General features: G+C 44.1%; 2 protein-coding genes across 6 annotated transcripts in view; both read right to left on the bottom strand.

The window, feature by feature from the left end:
• The window catches only part of FYCO1 (FYVE and coiled-coil domain autophagy adaptor 1), a 34,087-nt gene extending 28,716 nt beyond the window's left edge, over positions 1–5,371 (bottom strand). For 2 of the 5 annotated variants that reach the window (XM_042888486.1, XM_042888482.1), the window contains exon 1: positions 4,665–4,862. The gene's annotated coding sequence lies outside the window, so the exon portion shown is untranslated. Of the gene's footprint in view, positions 1–4,664; positions 4,863–5,311 lie in introns of those variants that run through there. The other 3 variants (XM_042888483.1, XM_042888484.1, XM_042888485.1) reach the window with 3 other exon arrangements.
• Positions 5,372–12,383: 7,012 nt separating this feature from the next.
• Positions 12,384–13,898, bottom strand: XCR1 (X-C motif chemokine receptor 1). The gene has a single exon (XM_042889076.1). It carries the CDS (start codon positions 13,896–13,898, stop codon positions 12,885–12,887), a length of 1,014 nt encoding a protein of 337 aa, XP_042745010.1. The 3' UTR covers positions 12,384–12,884.
• Between the last annotated feature and the right edge of the window lie 5,243 nt (positions 13,899–19,141).

Genomic DNA, 19,141 nt, shown 5'->3' on the forward strand with positions numbered 1-19,141 from the left:
TGCAATTCTATACCTGTTACTCAGAAATACTGTATGAAACAAAACAGGGAAGTGCTGACACTGAGCCAAATCCTATGTCCATGAGTCACGTTAATTTTAACTGTGTTATTCCCTTGTGTAATGCGTGAAGAAAAGCAGATACTGAACAATGATTGTGGGACTGTATTCCAATGCTTCTGGAATATAACAGAGGAAAACAAACTACACACAATGGCTACGAGATACACAGGTTAAAGAACACAGCACAGAAATATCACAAAGACAAGGGAAGAACTGGGAAAAGAAAGTCTACCTCTCAAGACAGCAATGCCACTGATTTAAGTTAGTAATTTCATTCCAGTAATTGCCTGGAAAAATTATTTTGATGTTGCAAGAAATATGTAGTCCCAGTGGATTTCACTGTAGCTGAGCTGCTAGCTTCTCATTTGGTACCACACAGGCACCTGCATGTCCATTATGCTGAAGAACTGTTTGCAGCAAAGAAGAGTCTGAGGTGAACTGCAAAACAGGCAGCATGACTCTGCTCTCAAGCACACATAAATGCAACTCCGCTGGGAAGCTCAACCCTTTGTGCTTTAGTACCACATAAAGATACATGGCTGGTAAAAAGGCATGCTGGACTACATTGGATCGGATGACTAAAAGCAAAAGGCAGGCAGAGCCTGAATGCCAGCTGAAATTTGTGAGTTTTGAAATTAGGTTCCATTCTGAGAAGTGAAATTCTAAGTGAATCTTCCCCCTCCATTTTCTACACCAACAAACCTTCACCTTTCAGTTAGAAAAACATGGCTTTTAGACTATATATATATATTTTTACTTCTTCTAGTACTACAAGCAGGTTGTTGGAGAATACACTGCAAACCTACGCTGGATTCCCACTGCCACCAACATGAAAACCTTGTTCTGAAGTGTTTGGACATACAATAGTAACAAGTATCTTGTAGGAAATGCACATCCAGAAAAAAAAAGTCAGAGTATCAAAGTATAGCTGAAAAGAGGTGAAAATGATGAGGTGAAATGCACAAAAACACTCATATTTTGCAAATGCATCGTTGAAAAGTAGACAGGGCTCCTTACATTAAAGCCCAATTGTGGGTAAGCCATTGCACTCCACAGATATTTTCAGTTCACAACTCAAATTAATGGCATTCCTAAAATACTGTTCGCTGTCAGAACAGCCAACAGTGAGTCAGTAAAGATATTAATGATCTCTGTGCAAACTTCACCATGCTATGGACAACTGGCCTGCATTCTCTATTTTACTCACTGTATTTCAGAATGGTTCTTAGAAAACAAACAAACAAACAACACATCTGGGTTTACCAGTAGCATTAAAAACTCCATAAGACAGTAAACTTTAACCCTTAGTAAGGAAAGCCAGTAACTATAGCAACTTCTTTTAACACTGCACCTACCAAATCAGGCCTCTAAGGCTTAATGTAACCCTGTCTAAAACATCACACCAAATGGACAAACAGGACGGATGTGTTAGGCCAGGGACACAGTTTCCTAATGTGGAGACTACAGTGCATTGCCTCACATTGGTAACTGTTGAACAGTGTGAATCCAAATGACTGCTTTCAGCAGCTACAAAACAAGGATGTGTTTGTGTTTATCTCACAAAGACAACCTTGTTTCATGATGGGAGAAACTGGCTTTTGAGGAAGCAGTCAGTTCATAAAGAGAAGAGTGCTCCTCCGATAACAGGAATTGCTCTAGTATCGCTCTCAACAAACTCATCTGTCCTTTCTCCCTAAGGCATGCCACATCTCATCCCATGTCAGGAAAGCTATGCCACTGCTTACAAGCACCCCTAAATTAACCATACCCATACCATGGCCTCTCCTCAGCTGCTCCAAACCTATTTCATTGGGAAATGCATCCCTCCCACCTCAGCTGGTGAGCTGAAAAGACAAGTACAATTCAAAAGTGAAAAGATTTTTCCCCCTTTACAGTCGCATTCTTCCAAGCCACTCTTCCTCGCCATAACTCGCCCAACTACTGAGATCTCTCTCACACATTCTTCAAGCCAGGCACCACATGCTCAGATGCTATTCAGGGGAGCATCACAAAGTTACCTGTAGAATTAGGAAGAGGACTTCCAGCTGCAGAGGAGTGCTAGTGATTCATGATGCTCAACTTGCTCACCATATAAGCCTGGAGCCTTCCAAAAACCTCATTTTCAAGTCACCAAAGCTGGTCTCTGAGAAACGGATGCCATATTAACATCCTGAGCAAGCCTGGCCTGATCATTATGTCTAAGGCACCTCTCAGACTTTAGGAGCGTTAAAAACAGCAACGATCACATCACAACTCTGAACTGCCTCCATTCAAATGGGGGCTTGGCTCAGCAGGATTTTTTACCTTGGTATCTACTGCTCCACGCTGTGCCTCCAAGCAGAGATTTCAGACGCACTTAAAAAGGCTGCCTCCAACTAATAGCTCTGGGAAGCGTGGCAGCTGGATGTTGAGAACAGCCCACATGTAGCACTCCACCTGTCCTCCATCCAGTCAACAGGAGCAGTAGCTCCTTAGGGCAACTCCTCACCTATGTAGTTCTCAGAGAATGAGCAACAAGCAATGCTAAAAATTACAGGTTTTGGACACGCAAATGCAGATCAAACAGGAGGCAAGCACATCAAGCGAAAACTAGGCTACGACAACTGAGGCTGACTGGCTGCTGGGTGAATCATGCCACCCTTGGGCCAATAGCAAAGATTCCTGCCTTCTTTCCTCTGCAGCAGGAAACACTGAGCATTTCCTTTCTACCCATTTTCTTCTGAGTCTCCCAGTGGTCATCATTCTGGGGGAGAAGGAGGGACTGCAGTTATGAACCCCAAAGACTTAGGAAGCCTTTGGAAGAGAAATCTGTAGAATACTGCAACCATCACACCTGCTGGGAACAGGCAGGCTGACAGATGCCAAGCCCAGAGACGACAAGTTATTCGAGGAGAGACTGATCCAACCTGTTTACTTTCAAAATCTACGCTGGCTCACAGCAGTAGGGAGACCTTTTGCATGTCCATCCTCCTTCCCAGTAGGAAATTAAATCTCATGGTGGGCACACACGCAGGTTAACAAACATCTCTGCTTAGGTCACTATTCCATCAGCAACTGAAGAACACTGTGATGGACAAAAATATCAAATTAACAAGAGGGTATAACAGCAAATGCGCTGTGCAGGTTTCACGGGGTTTCCATGCATTGTGAGGCTGAGAGTGAGCATGTAATTTTCCATTCCTTCTATCAGTGTTACAAAATGTGAAGCCTTCTGAATATATCTGAACAACAAACTTCAAATTACTACTAGTATGTCCAACACTGTTGGACACAAGCAACCGTCAGTCTCTGGAGAAATTGGAATTGCTACAGAAAAACATGAAAAGAAAACAGACTAGATTCAAACTGCTAAAAATATATATATATTCGCATTGGCAAAACCAAACAAATATAAACACGGTGTGTAAAGATACAAAAATAATAATATGCAATAATAAAACCACTTAGGGTTCTTACAATTCTCTCTGGTTCAATAATCTAAACAATACCTAAAAAATACCAGAGGGCTCAGTGTTCATTCCATGAAGGGGTAATTATAATTTCCAAAGCAAAACAAATAACAATCCAAGCTATAAATAATTTTCAGCACTGCTTTTCCTTCAGTCCAATTTGATATTTTCTGTAATTTTACAAACACTCCTTAAAATGTATTTTCAATAGTTTTCTCTCCCCTCAGGTCTCAATCTCTCCCTGACGAAGTCTTAGCAGAGCCTGGCTAACAGGGCATGAAGACAAATTCCCATTCCTTTTATGTAATGGTCTGACAGCAGAGAGAGGAACTGCAAATATAATACACTCTTTCATTATTGTCAGGTGCTGTACAAAAGAGGCTCCTGCGCAAAAGAAAATCAGGCTTCATAACGAACTGGCCCTTGAGAAGAAGTAGTGAAACCACGTTCACACAAAACACTGCTGAATATATGTACTAGGACAGGAAAGAAAAGGAAAACCAGCTTGCATGTTTTCCACCATAGATAACGTAGATACAACTTTGGAACAGCAGTGCAGCCTGTTTTCTAAACGCTAATGTTTGGAAACATTGTTTGGAACATTTGGAACGTCTTCTCAATTTAAGCACACCCACAAGGATCCTTGGAAGACGTGAAGAAGTTAACGCCTTTCACACAATATCTGGAATGTACAACATGCACTGCAGTTGGAAGACAACGTGTTTTCTTGCTGCGCTCCTGCTACATAACATCAGAACTGAAAACAAGAAAAACACCAACAGAACACTCGTTGCCATGTTACTGACAAGAACGAGTCCAGGCTGTACCCTGGATGTTTAACTGCAGTCTGCCTCCATCAGAGCTGAATAAAACCAAACAGCCACTTTCACTATTTAGAATGTGAAGGCAGAACGCCTGCTGCTCTTTCTCCTTTGTTTACACTTGGGAAGTAACTCGGTGCACAGGGAGGCCGAGGGGGAGCGTGGCAGCTACGGCCGACCAACTCCGCACGCCAAACAAAACTTTGCGCCGGCAAAAACAAGCCGACAGCCCGCACAGCAAACAGGCAGCGCCCCACGTTCCTCGGCCGTCAGCTGGGGCAGCAGCGTGCCCACCAGCCCGCAAGCTGCACAGCCTTTCTGCGCACTGACTCACCGGGCGCTCACGCCTTTCGCCAAAGCCTCGCTTATTCTCCTCGCCGCCTGTTGCACAACGTACCGGGAGGAGGGCCGGCTGCGATCCTGGCACCTGGTCTGGAGACAGACCCGTCCGGCAAAAGCGCCCCTGTCATCCGACAGAGATTTGCCGACACAAGGGCGAGCGGGATTAGGGCCGGGCAAATATTTGCGTGTCAGCACTGCGCACCCGGTGAGGCACCGCGCAGGCCGGTGTTTGGTTTCTATCCCGGCCCCGTGACTCCGCTCCTCCGGGAGCAGCGGTGCCCGGCCAGGGGAACGGCAGGGCCTGCTTGGGGGTGGCATTTAGGGGCGACGAGACGGAGCTGTTTACTCTGGAACGGAATCACGGCTCGGGGGGTGCGGCGACGGCACCCCGGGCAGCCGGGCCAGGCCGCGGTCCCCGCCCGTACCGGGCCTCTCCGACGGCGCCGGGCCCGGCCGCCCTACGCTCTCCCCACCCCGGGGGCCCGCAGTACGGATCCCCCGTCCCCGCGGCTCCTCCCCCCGAAGCCGGGCCGCAGCCGCAACAAGTGGGAACCGCCGAACTTCCTTCCCCCTCCCCGCGGCCGCCGCCTCTCCCCCGCCGCCCCCCGCGCTCCTCCGGACGGGCCGTCCCGCCGGTACCTGCGCGGTGGCCGCCATGTCGCAGCAGGGCGCTGCGGGTCGCTCCGGTGCCGCCGGCCGCCGCCGCCTACAGCTCCCGTGAGGCCGGTGCGGTGCCTCCCCGGCGGGAGGACGGGCCGGGTCGGGTCGGGCCGGGCCGGGCCGGGAGGCGGCCTGGGGGAGGCGACGGCGTGAAAATAAAGGGGAGAAGATGTGTTTGGGAATAAAATCGCTGCTCTCCCATCGAGTCGAGGAGTTGGGGTGGTTTTAGGGGTTTGTTTCTTGTACCCTGTTCTCGGTGTTACACTGTGTCGCCCATCAGGAAATATAATTTGTTCATATAGTGCCCACTATCACTTCCAGTACAGCTCAGTGTCACTTGTTTGTTTGTTTCCTCTTGCTTATGCATCAAGCACAATTGAAGTGACTGAAGGCTGTGCTCGGTGAAGCCAGTATGTAGCACATTTCCCATTTCTGTTCCCGTTGGTGAAAGGAAAACACTTTTCCCACAGCTGTAAGACAGAGGTAGGGATCGATAGGGACAATTGATGAAGACCATGTCTGGCAATCACAGAATAGAATCACAGAACCATTTAGGCTGGAAAAGCCCTCTTAAGACCCCCTAGTCCAACACCAACCCATCCCACCATGCCCACTGACCACGTCCTTCAGTGCCACATCCACACGGTTCTTGAGCACCTCCAGGGACGGAGGTCCCACTTCCCTGGGCAGCCTGTGCCACTGCCTCAGTACTCTTTCTGAGAGTTCCCCTAATTTCTAAGAGATGGGGAGAAAGCTGGTGTGAAACTGGAACATAAGATTCCTTGCTAATGTGGGTTACTGGCAGTGTGCTCCCACACCTCCCGGCACAAGCTTGTCCTTCCACAAGGAAGCTACTTCCACTCTTTTTCTATCACACATGCTACTCTCTGAAAAGACATTTCTTTCACAGTGTCTGAAGTTGACAACATTTTTGTATTTAAAGTATACTGGAAAACTGTGTTCTTTTTTTTTTTTTTAATCACCATTGCCTTGTTAAATAAACAATTTCAAATAAAACTTGTGACCAAACAGTTTGTCATCGATTCTTGCTTCAATGCTTATGACTATATTAATGTCATAAACTTCAGCTTTGGCAGCCATGAGATCAAAGCATCGTATTCTCAAGACTCCAAGGAAATGCACGTGGTGTGTAGTCACTGACACATCTCCATCATCCGCATTTTTCTCACCTTCAACATAAGGATGTTGAAGTGACCTTATAGTTTTGGTGAACAGTCTTCACCTAAGGTATGATTTTGAATATCTGGGAAGCATTTTAATGTCCTCAAAAGTGCAGGTACAGGGCTATGCATGTTTTGGGCACATGACTCATAAAATGGCTTACACTGTTCTGACCAACCTTTAGGCTGACTTCTATTGGCATGCTTCGCTGCATCATGCAGTACACAACCAGAAGCATCTGCTGAAAACAGGGTTGTTTTCCATTGATCTGTAGACAGCCGGGTGTCGTCCAAAAGTAACCTGAGATGCAAACAATGATAAATCAGATCCCAGAATTTCATTGCAGTGGAGGTTTTACACATTTTCAAAAAATCTTTTTGTGGTTTAATTTCCTCACATATAATCAAGCACAATGGATTGTTCCTGCTTTTTAATGATGTAGAGGCAAGATACTTTCAGAAGTATTTGATTATTGACATTTGTCATTGAATTATCATCTGCCTGAATAGATAAAAGTGTCTATAGAGAAAAACACATTACTTCCAGGTGAGTCCATAGCTGACCAACACTTCCTTAGAATTTTCTGTGTCTTCTAATTTCTTAGCAACAAAGGAGTTTCCAGATTTTTGGTTTTAGAAGTTTCCCTACGGAGAAATTAAAAAAAAGAGAAAAGAGAAAAGAGAGAAGAGAGAAGAGAAGAAGAGAAGAGAAGAGAAGAGAAGAGAAGAGAAGAGAAGAGAAGAGAAGAGAAAAGAAAAGAAAAGAAAAGAAAAGAAAAGAAAAGAAAAGAAAAGAAAAGAAAAGAAAAGAAAAGAAAAGAAAAGAAAAGAAAAGAAAAGAGCCTTTTCTGTTCCATTTATGTTTTTCCTTGTTTTTATTTTGGGAAAATCTGTTATTAACTTCTTCATAACCTGTGACAATTTGAATAGAAAGCACTACCAATATCACTAGCCCAAGAAAGGTAATGCCAGTTACTACAGCAAACAGAAAGCCTTTGTTGGCAAAAATCTTTTGACTAGTTGATGGAACACTACATGATTGCACATATAATGTATGCATTTCAATAGCTAAGGATCATGAAAAGATCGTGTTGTATCCTTGAGATTCTGTTCAAGTGGCTGAACAGTAGGCCAAGATATAAAGGCTGAAATCAACTTCCGACGTTGGAAGCTGAGCTTAGGTCCAATGCTAGCTGCAGTCCTTTCACACAGCATTTGTCTTAAAATAAATTTTGAATAAGATTTTTTTTTTTTTTTTTTTTTTTTTTTTTTGCATTTTGGTGGCACTAGAAGACATTTCTGTAAAAGACTGCAAATAAATGTAGAAGCCTTTCAAACTTCTCCTTTGTGTGCAATACCTATTTAAGTTTTGCAGTAAAGCATACTGCTCCCATATGCCCATATGTGAGGGAGGGATTTCTTGTTTCTGTGTCCATGAATGAATCTTTCCAGGTGCTAGAAATTGCCATTTCCTTACCTACACACAAAAGCAAAATGAGATATTTAAGCTGTAGCATCCTTTTTTTTTTAACAGGTATAATCTCCACTAGGAAATCAATCAATGTTTTGGACAAAAAAACTAATTTTTCAGTTCAAAGTTTCACGTTCAGTTCTCGAGAGGCTGAATTCTAGTCTAAAACAAAAATGGAATAACTTTTATTTCACTTAACATTTCTCCAGCAACAAATCATAAAATAGTAGAGTAGCTTATATTTAAGACGTCTGGAGGTTTGTAATCCAACTTCTTTCTCAGAACAGATGTAATCAGAAGAGGTTGCTCAAGGCTGTGTGCAGTTAACTTAAACACTTCCATGAGCAGTGATTCCACCACCTCTCTAAGTCCCTTTTTCGGTATTTGACTTCTATTGCAGTAAAAAAATAAATGTTCATCCCTAACCAGAATATACCATGTACCGGTTTATATTTGTCACTTCTCAATCCCATTGCTATGCACCTCCAAGAAGAATCTGGCTTCATCTTCTCAGTATCCTCCAGTCAGGAAGCTGCAGACACTGCTGTTCCTGAGCCTGCTCTTCCCGAGGCCAGATGAACCCAGCTCCTTCAGCCTGTCTGCATCCATCATACGCTGCAATCTCTGGCTTGGTGGCCTCCTGCTCCAGATGCATCCTCACAGGTGCCAAAAAGAGGGGAATGATTGCTCGTCTGGTTCTGCTGGCTATTCTCTTGCTAATACAGCCCAGGATGTGTCTGGCCTTCTTTCTTCAAGCATGTTTGTTGAATTATGTTTGAAGACTTCCCAGATCCTTTTCTGCAGAGCTGTTTTCCAGGCAACTGCCCACCCCAGCCAATGTTGTTATCCTATCTCAAATGCAAGTCTTTTCAAACAAAGTAAGAAATGAGTGATCAGCTCGCTTGAAAAACCCAAATAATTTTCTGTATGGCCAGCTTTACCAGGTTCTGTAGTCTTTCATCACTAATGCTCGTATGTGAAGGTGAAATGCAGAGAAAGATGCCTGGTGGCAGTCCCCTCCCATGGGAACTCATGCTGTGAGATGACTTCAGTGTTCATTGTATCCTAACGTGGATCAGATTCTTTATGTAAATGAATGGCTTGTGGCTAACTGACATTTGGTATGCGTAGGAGTGGGTGAGTTCATTTCAAGAAAACTCTGTACTGGTAAGTAAAGTACTAGTGGTTGTGTTTCTTATTTATGATGATGGATAACTGCTCTTCATAGGTCATCTGTACTGGTACTCCTTACAGTTTGTTCTCATTTTGACTTGACAGCAAACTTGCACTATTTTCCATTCTAATTTTTGCACTTGCTTTAGTTTTGCATCCTGAAGCACACATAGGTGTTTGATCAATACAGCAAATACCAGTCAAGCTTCAAACTGGTTAACACAGAGCCCTCCTGTTTCAACACCGCATGAGTAAGAACATTTCAATTGCTAAGTAACCATAAGGAGAAGACAAAACAGAATTTTATTTATGATTTTAATAACACTGTTGGTACTTTCCAAATACTTAGTTATAGGAGGAGGCATCTTTGTTCCTGATCAAAATATTCCTTGCAATTATCAGTGCATGCAATGCTTTGTCCAGCACACTGTACCCATTTATGAGTGTAGTGTCTGAGTCTTGCTCTGATTATGTTCAGAAGAAAAATTATAATTGATTTTACTAGGAGTGGGATGTCTTTTTAAAGGTGTGGATATCTTCTAATTTTATTTAAGAATATGCATTCACTATAGAAGGGATTAACTTTGTTACTTGCCCTACCCCCTAGCATGCTGGCAGATGCAGGCTTCCACAGCTACACGAAAGCTTGGGAAACTTATGGTAGTGATGCTTAGTTTTGCATGGACCTGCTGAAAAGAGACAGGTAGACTGAGAAACACAGTCCAGCTGAGAGCTTGCAGGAGAAGCTGGTTGTTCTCCTATTCCAAGGGGTTAAGCCTTATGTGGACTTAATCGGAGCAGGAAGAGCATGTCCACTGAACTGTCCTTTCCAATTAAGATCAGAGGTACCATCCTGCATAAAGGCCCTCGTGGCACTGTACAAGTCATAATACCAAGTGCCAGATGTAAGAGTGCAACCACCCAACCCGATCCCATTCCCTTCCCTAAAACAGACTGTAGTTTCTAAAAGCAATTAATTTCACCTTTTTCACTTCTTAAAGTTCTTTCTCTCAGTTCTTCATTTGCTCAAGCCAAATAATAGTTGATTTATTCAGTGAAATTAAAGATTCAAAGTCCTCTGAGCATTACAGTTTACCCAGAGCAGTCTGTATTTTCCATGTTCCTGGAAGTGCCGGAAAGAAAGAGATTTTTCAGGTAAGTCTGTAATGAGAATGCTGAGCTGCCCATCCCTAGACACGTACTAAGACTACCCAATGGTTTCAGTAATATGCATATAAACATAGACAGAAGCTACACCAAAGCATTTTCGCTTTACAACAGATATAGCTCCAAGTGCTTGCATGTCTTGATGTCCAGTAGTAGAATTTGAGGAGAGCAGTACCACCCATAGCAGAGGGGAATTACTTTGGACTATGTAAATAAACTGGATTTGTAGACTTCTGTGGGACTGAGCAGGATGCATATGGTGTTGCTGAGGCTGTTGCCCAGTATCATTGCAAGGCGCTGTCTGTTACCTAAGAAAGGTCGTGGTGACTGGTGGGGGGTGTCACTGATGGTTTGAAAAAGGCAACTGGCTTGCCCAATATGGGATAGTTAGTCTTACCCCTGTGCCCCAGTATAGGAATGAACTCTTTGGGAAGCCATAACCACACAGATGTGGACAAAAATGTTTGAAAACAGCCAGCATAGACTTACCAAGAAAAAATGATGCCTGACTCACCTAATTGTCTTCTACAATGAGATACCTGACTCCAGAGTTGAGAGGAACAAAGTGCATTTACTTGGTCATTTACCTTGACTTCTGCAAAGTTTTTGATAAAGTACCCCTATCCTTTTTGCCAGACTGGGGAGATACAGACTGAATGGGTAGACTAAAAAGTAGATGAAAAACTGGCTATCAGGCTGGAAAGGTAGAAGTCAGTGGTTTGAAATCTTCATGTGTGGCTGGTTATGAGTGGCAGGCCTCAGGGAGGTGTTTTGTGGTAAAGGTTGCTCCTTTAGCAAGTTCATGGATGACATCAAATGAAAGGGAGCAGTTTGTACAATGAGTTCCAGGGCTGCCATGCATGGAGGCCTCAAAAAACTGGAGGAACAGAAGCCCTGGGAGTTCACCATTGGCAAAAGCGAAGTCCTGCATTCGGATGCCCTAACTCCCTGCAACAGCCTGGACAGTGAGCTTCCCTATTAGAGACGAACTGGACAAGATCTGGTATTTCAAGTGGACAACTAGTTGAACAAAGCACAGTTAAGTGTCCTTGCAGTGGTGAAATCTTACAATATACAGCCCTGTAGGTTGAGGGAAACCATTACTCCCCTCTACCTGATGCTCATGTAGTCACAAGTGCCGTATCAAATCCAGTCTGGGGCCTTCAATACGAGAGATTGACTGAAGTGAGTCCAGCGGAAGGTGACCAACACAGGTAGGGTGCCGAAACACATGATGGATAAGAAGACTAGATTGGCTGGGGTTTGTTTTGGCTCAGAAAAATAACAAGGCTCAGAGGAGAACTGATTGCTATCTTTGTTTCTGCAATGGAAAGACAGAGAACAACGATCCAGCTCTATTCAGAGGAGTGCATTTAAAGGACAAGAGAAAGATGCATCAGTTTACAGCAAAGGGAATTTTGTTCATGTAGAAGGAAAAAAGAAAGCACCAAGAGAACTGTTAAGCACTGGGACAGGAAGCCTGAAAAGTATTATGCAGTCTTCATTCTTGGAGATTTTCAGTTTCACCAGACAAGGCCCTAAGCAGCCTCATCAAACAGCAAACTGCTGTGAGCAGGGTGGGGGACTGGCAGAAGTCTCTTCCAAAATAAATGAATGTATGAAAATACACAATTACTTTTGCAATTGAAAATACTTCAGCTCTCATAGGTAGTTCTCAAAGGCGGAAAACAAAAGTAACAATGTAATATTCCTTTGAATTTCTGAACATTTATTAGTACCGCTTTATTATACCAGTAGGAGAAATCTTTACATGAGTTACTTTTGGTTATGATTGACAACAGTATGATTGGATAATATTTCACGTCACCTTTACATGTTCAGATATATGGTAACATATGCTTAAGCTACAAGCAGGCTTAAATAACTTGTTAAAAAGTGAGCAAGGCAGGACTGTTCAAATATTTTGTGCTTCTGTTACAATTCTTGACTTTTTTTTTCATAAGCATTTATAAGATGTTCACATACCTCAGAGATATAGGTATCTATAGTACATAGACAGGTGTGAAGGAGGTAAAAAAGCAAAGCTTTTTTACACTCTGTTGGCTTTATATATATTTGCCTATCAATAGGTCGAAGAACCTTAGCACACAGAGAACATCAGTGAGTTCAGCACTGACAAATAATGTCAAGCATTAAAAGCTACAGAAATGCTTAAGTGACCATGCTAGAAACAATATGAATATTTAAAATCAGGCAAGAAAGAAATGTGCAGCACTATTCACTTTAAGACCTGAAGTTTTAACTGCCAAAGAAAAAAGCAAGCATTCTTTTTTCTTTTTCTAAAGAAAACCATGAATGAGAAAAAGTATCACTGTGCCAAAAAGCATAAAGAAGGTAAGAGTTACAGACCACTGAGGTCACTTCTTGGTTTCTCCATCCTCCTGCTAATCATTTTTCTAATCATTTCCCATTCACAATATGTTTGCAAAGACAAAATCGGCCACTGTCTCAGGGAAGAGCCTATAGGAATTGGAGATCATGCATGGCCTTTAAAATCTGAAAGTTCATCAGAGACTAGCACTAATAGTTTGGTCTCCCTTCAGTAGATGGACCCATCTTCATAGTGGAATTTGCCTTGAGAGCCGATCCGGGGGCTGGAGACTTCATCACCACAGGGTAAATACTGTCTGCATAAACGAAACAAATGCCTCTTGAACTTGACTCCAGCAAATACGTAGAGCACGGGATTGAGGCAGCAGTGGGAGAAAGCAATTTTACGGCTGATGTGAAAGGCGAGGTGGGTGTCATTGCTGTACTGGCATGTAGATGGTGGAAAAGTAATCAGAAAGCTGAGGATGTTGTAAGGTGCCCAGCTCAGGAAGAAAGCCACCACAATAACAAGGATGAGTTTCACAGTTCTGCGCTTTCTGCGAGATCTTGTTCCAAGCAGAATTATCAGTATATTGATGTAACAGAATACGATAATCCCAAAGGAAATCAGGAAGAGTATGTTTCTCTGATAAATGTCCACTTTTTTCCATTCCCAGTCATCATAATCACAGATACTGACTTCTTCCAAGGTTTCTGTCACTGTGGTGTGAATAATCTCAGGAACTACCATTAAAATGCTGCAAGTCCAAACAAACAAGCACACCAGAGAACGACAGTACTGCGTCTGGGATCTCAGAGTAGAAAGAGGGTTCGCCACGGACAAGTACCGTAAAATAGTCATGAGAGTTAGAGAGAAAACACCACTGTAGTAGCCAATGGAGAAAATGGCATTCACTGCCTTGCAAAGGAACTCACCAAAAATCCACCCGAAGCTCTGGTACACTGCCCAGAATGGCAGCATGCATGAGAAGACTAAGTCAGAGACAGAAAGATTCATGATGAAGATGTTCGTTAAAGATGTAAGGTTTTCATATTTGAGTAGGATCCATAACACCAGAGTGTTTCCTAGCAGGCTGAGCAAAAATGCCAGAGTATAGAGAACAGTAGTGAAATGGGTGTAAAAGGTAAAATAGTTTCCCATTTCGCAGACATTGCTTTCATTAAGAAAGTGAACAAATGAGTAATTTTCGTCCCAACCAGATGAATATTGTTCTTCATCCATTTGTCTCTGCAAACTCCAGCAGCTACCTCCAAGAACCACAGGAATCAAAATGTCTGTGAAAAGTAATAAGAAAACAAAACTCCCATTCTGGATGCTTCTGTTTTAAGAGAAGAAAAGAAGCAGTGAAACTATCTTATTTGTCCTATTTTTGGGAAAGAACAGAGTCATTTCCTCTTAGGACTAGAGCACAAACAGGTAGATCCTAAAGATTTACCCTCAAAACAACATCAATGTCTTTAATAATTAAAACAGATGCTATGATACTAATTGTTAAATTTTTATGATATGAATACTTTTTTTAAAGTAAGTACCTCGGGTACCAAGACTTTCAGATTTGCCACTGTTTTTTAGGTTGTCCAGAATGGTACAGACCAGCTGATACCTCTTTCTAGCAGCTTCACCTGCCTGCCAGTCTGATTGGAGGTAGGAATGTAACCATTTAACTCAATGGTTGAAACTGGCCAATACTATCAAAAGTTACTGGGACTTGGAGAATGAATGAGATTCAGCCAGGTGGACGTACAAGGGCAGCATGGCCACAGTGGCCTTATTTCTTCATGAATTTGGGCTAGAAATAGATATAGGTATAGAAAAATTCATAGTGGTGCCAAACAATGGTTCAAAGTCTAAATTAACATTATATCAGTCACAGAGAGTCCAGTGGAGGACTATAGGGATGGGAGGCATGGAATATCTCTTATGAGGAAAGGCTGAGAGACCTGGGCTGTTCAGCCTGGAGGAGAGAAGGCTGAGACAAGATCTTATCAATGCTTGTAAATATCTAAGAAGTGGGAGTCAAGTGGATGAGGCCAGACTTTTTTCAGTGGTGTGCAGCAAATAGGACCAGGGGCAGTGGGCACAAACTGGAACACAAGGAGTTCCATACAAATACAAGGAAGAAGTTAGTTACAGTGAGGTTGACAGAGCGCTGGTAGAGGCTGCCGAGAGATGCTGTGGAGTCTCCTCTGTGATATTCAAGACCTGTCTGGATGCTTTTGTGTGTAACCTCCTATAACCTCCTGTAACCTGCTTCAGCAGGGGGTTGGACTCAATGATCTCCACAGGTCCCTTCCAACCCGTACCACTCTGTGAATCCCAGTTTGACTGAAGCTGGTGAGAGACCTGCCGCCAACTTATTTGGAAGTGAGTCACAAGAAAGAAACTTCACGATTCAGGCCAAAGTCATGTTGGTACCATTTTCACTTTTGGGTTATGGAAAGCGGAATCTGCCTGCTACGTTCAGGGAAAAACCAAAGGGCTGAAAGGTTTTGCCTGCATCAGGAAAGGGGAGCAGGGAGCGCTGCTGGCTTCCAGCAGCTGATGCTGTTGTGCTGGTGGGTGGCTTAGGGTCAACCCGAGCTGACAGCACCAGGGACCGTCTCTCCTCAGGTACGTGGCCGCCCGGTTCTGGAGGCGACACGCGCAGTGTTTGGTAGCAGGAGGCCCATGGCAGCGAGCAGCCCTGCCACATCTGCTCCCACAGGCACGGCCATGGAGGGAACCTGAGCCTGCGGTCTTCCGGCGGTGCTGTGCTGCCATCTTGAGGCACGCAAGACGTCCGAGCCCGTCAGCCTACGCTTTACTTGGCATTACAGACAACACAACAGCGTTGCGTTGACTACAGCAGCCACGTCCCACCCGCGGCCCGTCCCAGCCCGCGGCCGCCCCCTGGCCCGCGCCATCATGGCGACGGCTGTGACCTGCCGAGCTCCCCGGCCCGGCTCCGCAACTGCGGTGTGCGATCCGCCCGGCCCGGGCTGACAGCGGGTGGCAGGGGATGGCAAATAGCACCGTGGTGGTAGTGCTGTGATGGAGCACAGTGGGTAACGGCACTGCTGACTGGGAAATGATGCACTCTGCGTACTGTTCATCTCCCTGCACAATGTCCTCGTGGCCGTTCTGAGCAGTGTGCAGCTGGCTCTCAGCCTCACCCAGAGCTGGATGCAGAGGTACGGCTGCATGGGGTCACATAGGCAGCATTCTGGGAGAAGCACTCAGCAAAACATTCCACGTTTATTTTGCTTTTGGGCAGAAGGTTCTGGTTTTCCAGAAGCTGTTGGTTTTTGTTTTTTTTTCAGACGAACTGATCTTTGTCTTGGAGCATCACAGAAAAAAATCAGAAAGAAATGTGGAAGTGTTATTGTTAGAGTTATTGTTCGGTTTTGTTTTTCTCTGAAAATTCAGTGAGACTTCCTGTCAGCTTCTTCATTATTGATTTATTTATTTTTAAGCACAGAGACATGCAAGACAGCTCCTCAGAAAAGGTTTACACTGAAAAAGTGAAAAGGTTAAGCTCATCTGCATCAGAAATGATGACTATCCCTGTTAGCAGGATATGAAGGAGGAATCATATCCCCGTTAGGAGTGGGGAATGCAGCAGAGAGGCTTGCAAAGAAGTCCCCTACGACTATGCGGTAATGATGGCAGCTACCTACCGAGCATCTCGAAGTCACTTTATTCAACCTCCTGCTGGAGCTTCTGAGCTTCATAGCTTGTTCTTCAGGTTTCTTGGGATAAAAAAAATTAGCGTTTTTGTGGGCTTTTTTGCTCTTTACCTGCCCAGAAAGCAGAGGTGAAGTCAGAAAATCAATGTATGTTCTCCTGGTAGCTGCTTCCTTAAACATATTTTTATTTCAGTTTGGGACAGAGGAAAAAAACACTTAAATGTGACTCCCCCCCCCCATAAAAATGACAGCCTTTTTTCCATGAGAAGCCAGGACTTCCCTTGGCCAGTTCAGTTCTACACAGCCCCAAGAGGCCTAGTTGAGCAAAAAAAATCCAAAACAACATTACCCAATCTTTAAAGGAGAATCTGTGCTGGAGTTGGGGTTGTTTTCTGAGACTGTTGCTCACATCTATGTCCCATGGGTTTCACGAGGCAGGTGACATACATACTGTAAACTCAATCCCTGATCAGCCTCATGTTGCCCTTGAGTTCTGCCTTTCTGTCCTGGTCATCAGCCCTGTGGAAACCAATGTCTGGGCAGGCGTAAACATCTCAGATAAAGAGCCAGGATGTGGCTTCCAAAATTTATACATATGTTCACGTTTACATGCCAGGTTCCATAACAGTCAGGGCAGGGACAGCCCATGGTATGCACATGTGCACACATAACAAGTGCTTGAGGGATTTGCTGTGAAAAAAATGATATTTGTTAGCTGCAGATGGAAGGCTATCACTACACTGCTGAAGCAGCAGCCTTCCCCATCATCCAAAGTGGCCATGGAGGTGAAATTGGCAGCAGTCTTTTTTGTTTTGTTTTGTTACGATGAGGAAGAGGTTGTGATCTTTTCTTCTCTAACTTCTCCTTTCCCAAAAGATGGAAACACACCCCAGAACCCTTTATTACAGTTTTGCAGTAGTTTCCTCTCTTCTAGAGTTTGAGGGTGGTGGAATATCTGGCATTTGCACTCTCACACTGCCCTTCTATCCCAAGCCAAGCCTCTGGGCTGAATCATAGAATTGTAGAACCAATGATTAGATATGGCTGCCCAGGGCCCCATTCAACCTGGCCTTAAACGCCTCCAGGAATTGGGCATCCATAGCTTCTCTGGGCAGCCTGAGACAGTGCCTCACCACCCTCTGAGTAAAGAATTTCCTCCTAATATCTAGCCCAAATCTCCTCTCTTTTAGTTTAAAAATATTCCTCTTTGTCCTACCACTGTCAGACCATGTAAAATGTCAGTTCGTCTCCTGCTTGTAAGCTCCCTTCAAGTACTGGAAGACTGCAGTGAGGCCCCACAGGAGGGCCTTCTCTTCTGCAAGCTGCACAAGCCAAACTTCCTCAACCTTTCTTTATAGGAGAGGTGTTCCAGCCCTCCAACCATCTTAGTGGCCCTCCTCTGGACCTGCTTCAACAACTCCACATCTTTTATGTGTTGGAAGGGAAGAAGGGAGATCATGAAACAAACGTGTCTCAGTGAGTGGCCCAGCAGATGAGCTGGATTTTAGTGAGCCATCCTGGGGCACCTCAGTCTTTCTTCCACCACGTGGCCAGTTTGCAGGACATTTATGATGGAAATGGCACATTGAGTCCAGGACTCTCTGCTCAGCAGATCTCATGGACATTTGTAAGGAGCTAGCTGAGTGCTTGGGCAGAAGCAGTCTTGGCCAAAGAGGCTGCATGGTATTGAAGATGGTTAGTATGCAGACTGCTGTTGCCTGCAGCAGGCTTTGTACCAGCATCATTACACATCTGGGTGTAAAGTGAAGGAGGAATCTGGCCCCCTTGCTGGGCTGATTTTTTGTAAATGACATGATTCCTATGTTTGACACATAACTCTGATTTCTCTTAGCAGCAATGTTCTGGCAAGGCAGAAAATACTAAAGGACTTCTTGCAACCAGTGACTGGTGTACCGCTTTTCCATCTGCTCCAAGTATAACTGCTCTGTTACTCAGCTGTGAAAAGAGCATCACTCCAGTTATTATTAGCTGGTTTTCTTGGCAGATCAGACAGAGCAGATCATCTTATTTTCACAAATAAAGCAGAACAGATCTGCAAGTTTCTGCAGCCAGTTAAACACTGTCACACATGCACACACAGAATCATCACGGAGTCATAGGATTGCTCAGGCTGGAAAAGACCTTCAGGATCATCGAGTCCAACCACCACTTAGCCATACTACCCTAATAGCCCACTGCTAAATCATGTCCCTGAGCACCACATGCAGTGTCTCTCTCCATACTTTATGCTCCCTATTATGTACTGCAAGATTGGCTGTTCTTAAAGAACTCACAGAGACTATGCTATATATTTAATTAGCAATCTTAAAACTATCTAAGAATCCTATTAAGAAAAATGTGCATGAAGAAGTTCACTCTAATCTCTTATGAATTGTGTCAGTCACAAAATAAAGATGATGAGCAAGGCAGAAGAGTGCATTTTACCTTCAGGAGAAGTAAATGTGCGTCTGCCCTCTAAAGCCTAGCAGAACTAATGCCTCCACATAAAATTCATTTGTATGGCTCAGGACAACTTACAGAGCATGGTTGTATTTTTCTGTAGTGATCTGTTGCTACCAGTGTGTTTCATCTTTAAATTCTCAATGTATATTTTTTTCTACATAAAGACGCCTAAAGAAATTGTATGCAGCATTTCAGGTGGGGAGAGCACCACCCTGTGGTCCTGCTGTGAACAGGCTGTACTGATTTACAGGAGCCCTGGCTGCTTTGGGAGGCCCAGTGCTGCTACTGGGCAGGTTTTGGTAGGAACGACTCTGAAACAGAGGGAAAATGAATCCT

This window comes from Lagopus leucura, unplaced genomic scaffold (assembly GCF_019238085.1).
Source record: "Lagopus leucura isolate 7727_CA_CO unplaced genomic scaffold, USGS_WTPT01 Super-Scaffold_100157, whole genome shotgun sequence".
In the NCBI taxonomy this organism is placed as follows: domain Eukaryota; kingdom Metazoa; phylum Chordata; class Aves; order Galliformes; family Phasianidae; genus Lagopus; species Lagopus leucura.

Coding starts and splice junctions, on each gene's coding strand:
- XCR1 (XM_042889076.1), bottom strand. CDS start 13,898: ATGGATGAAGAACAATATTCATCTGGTTGGGACGAAAATTACTCATTT.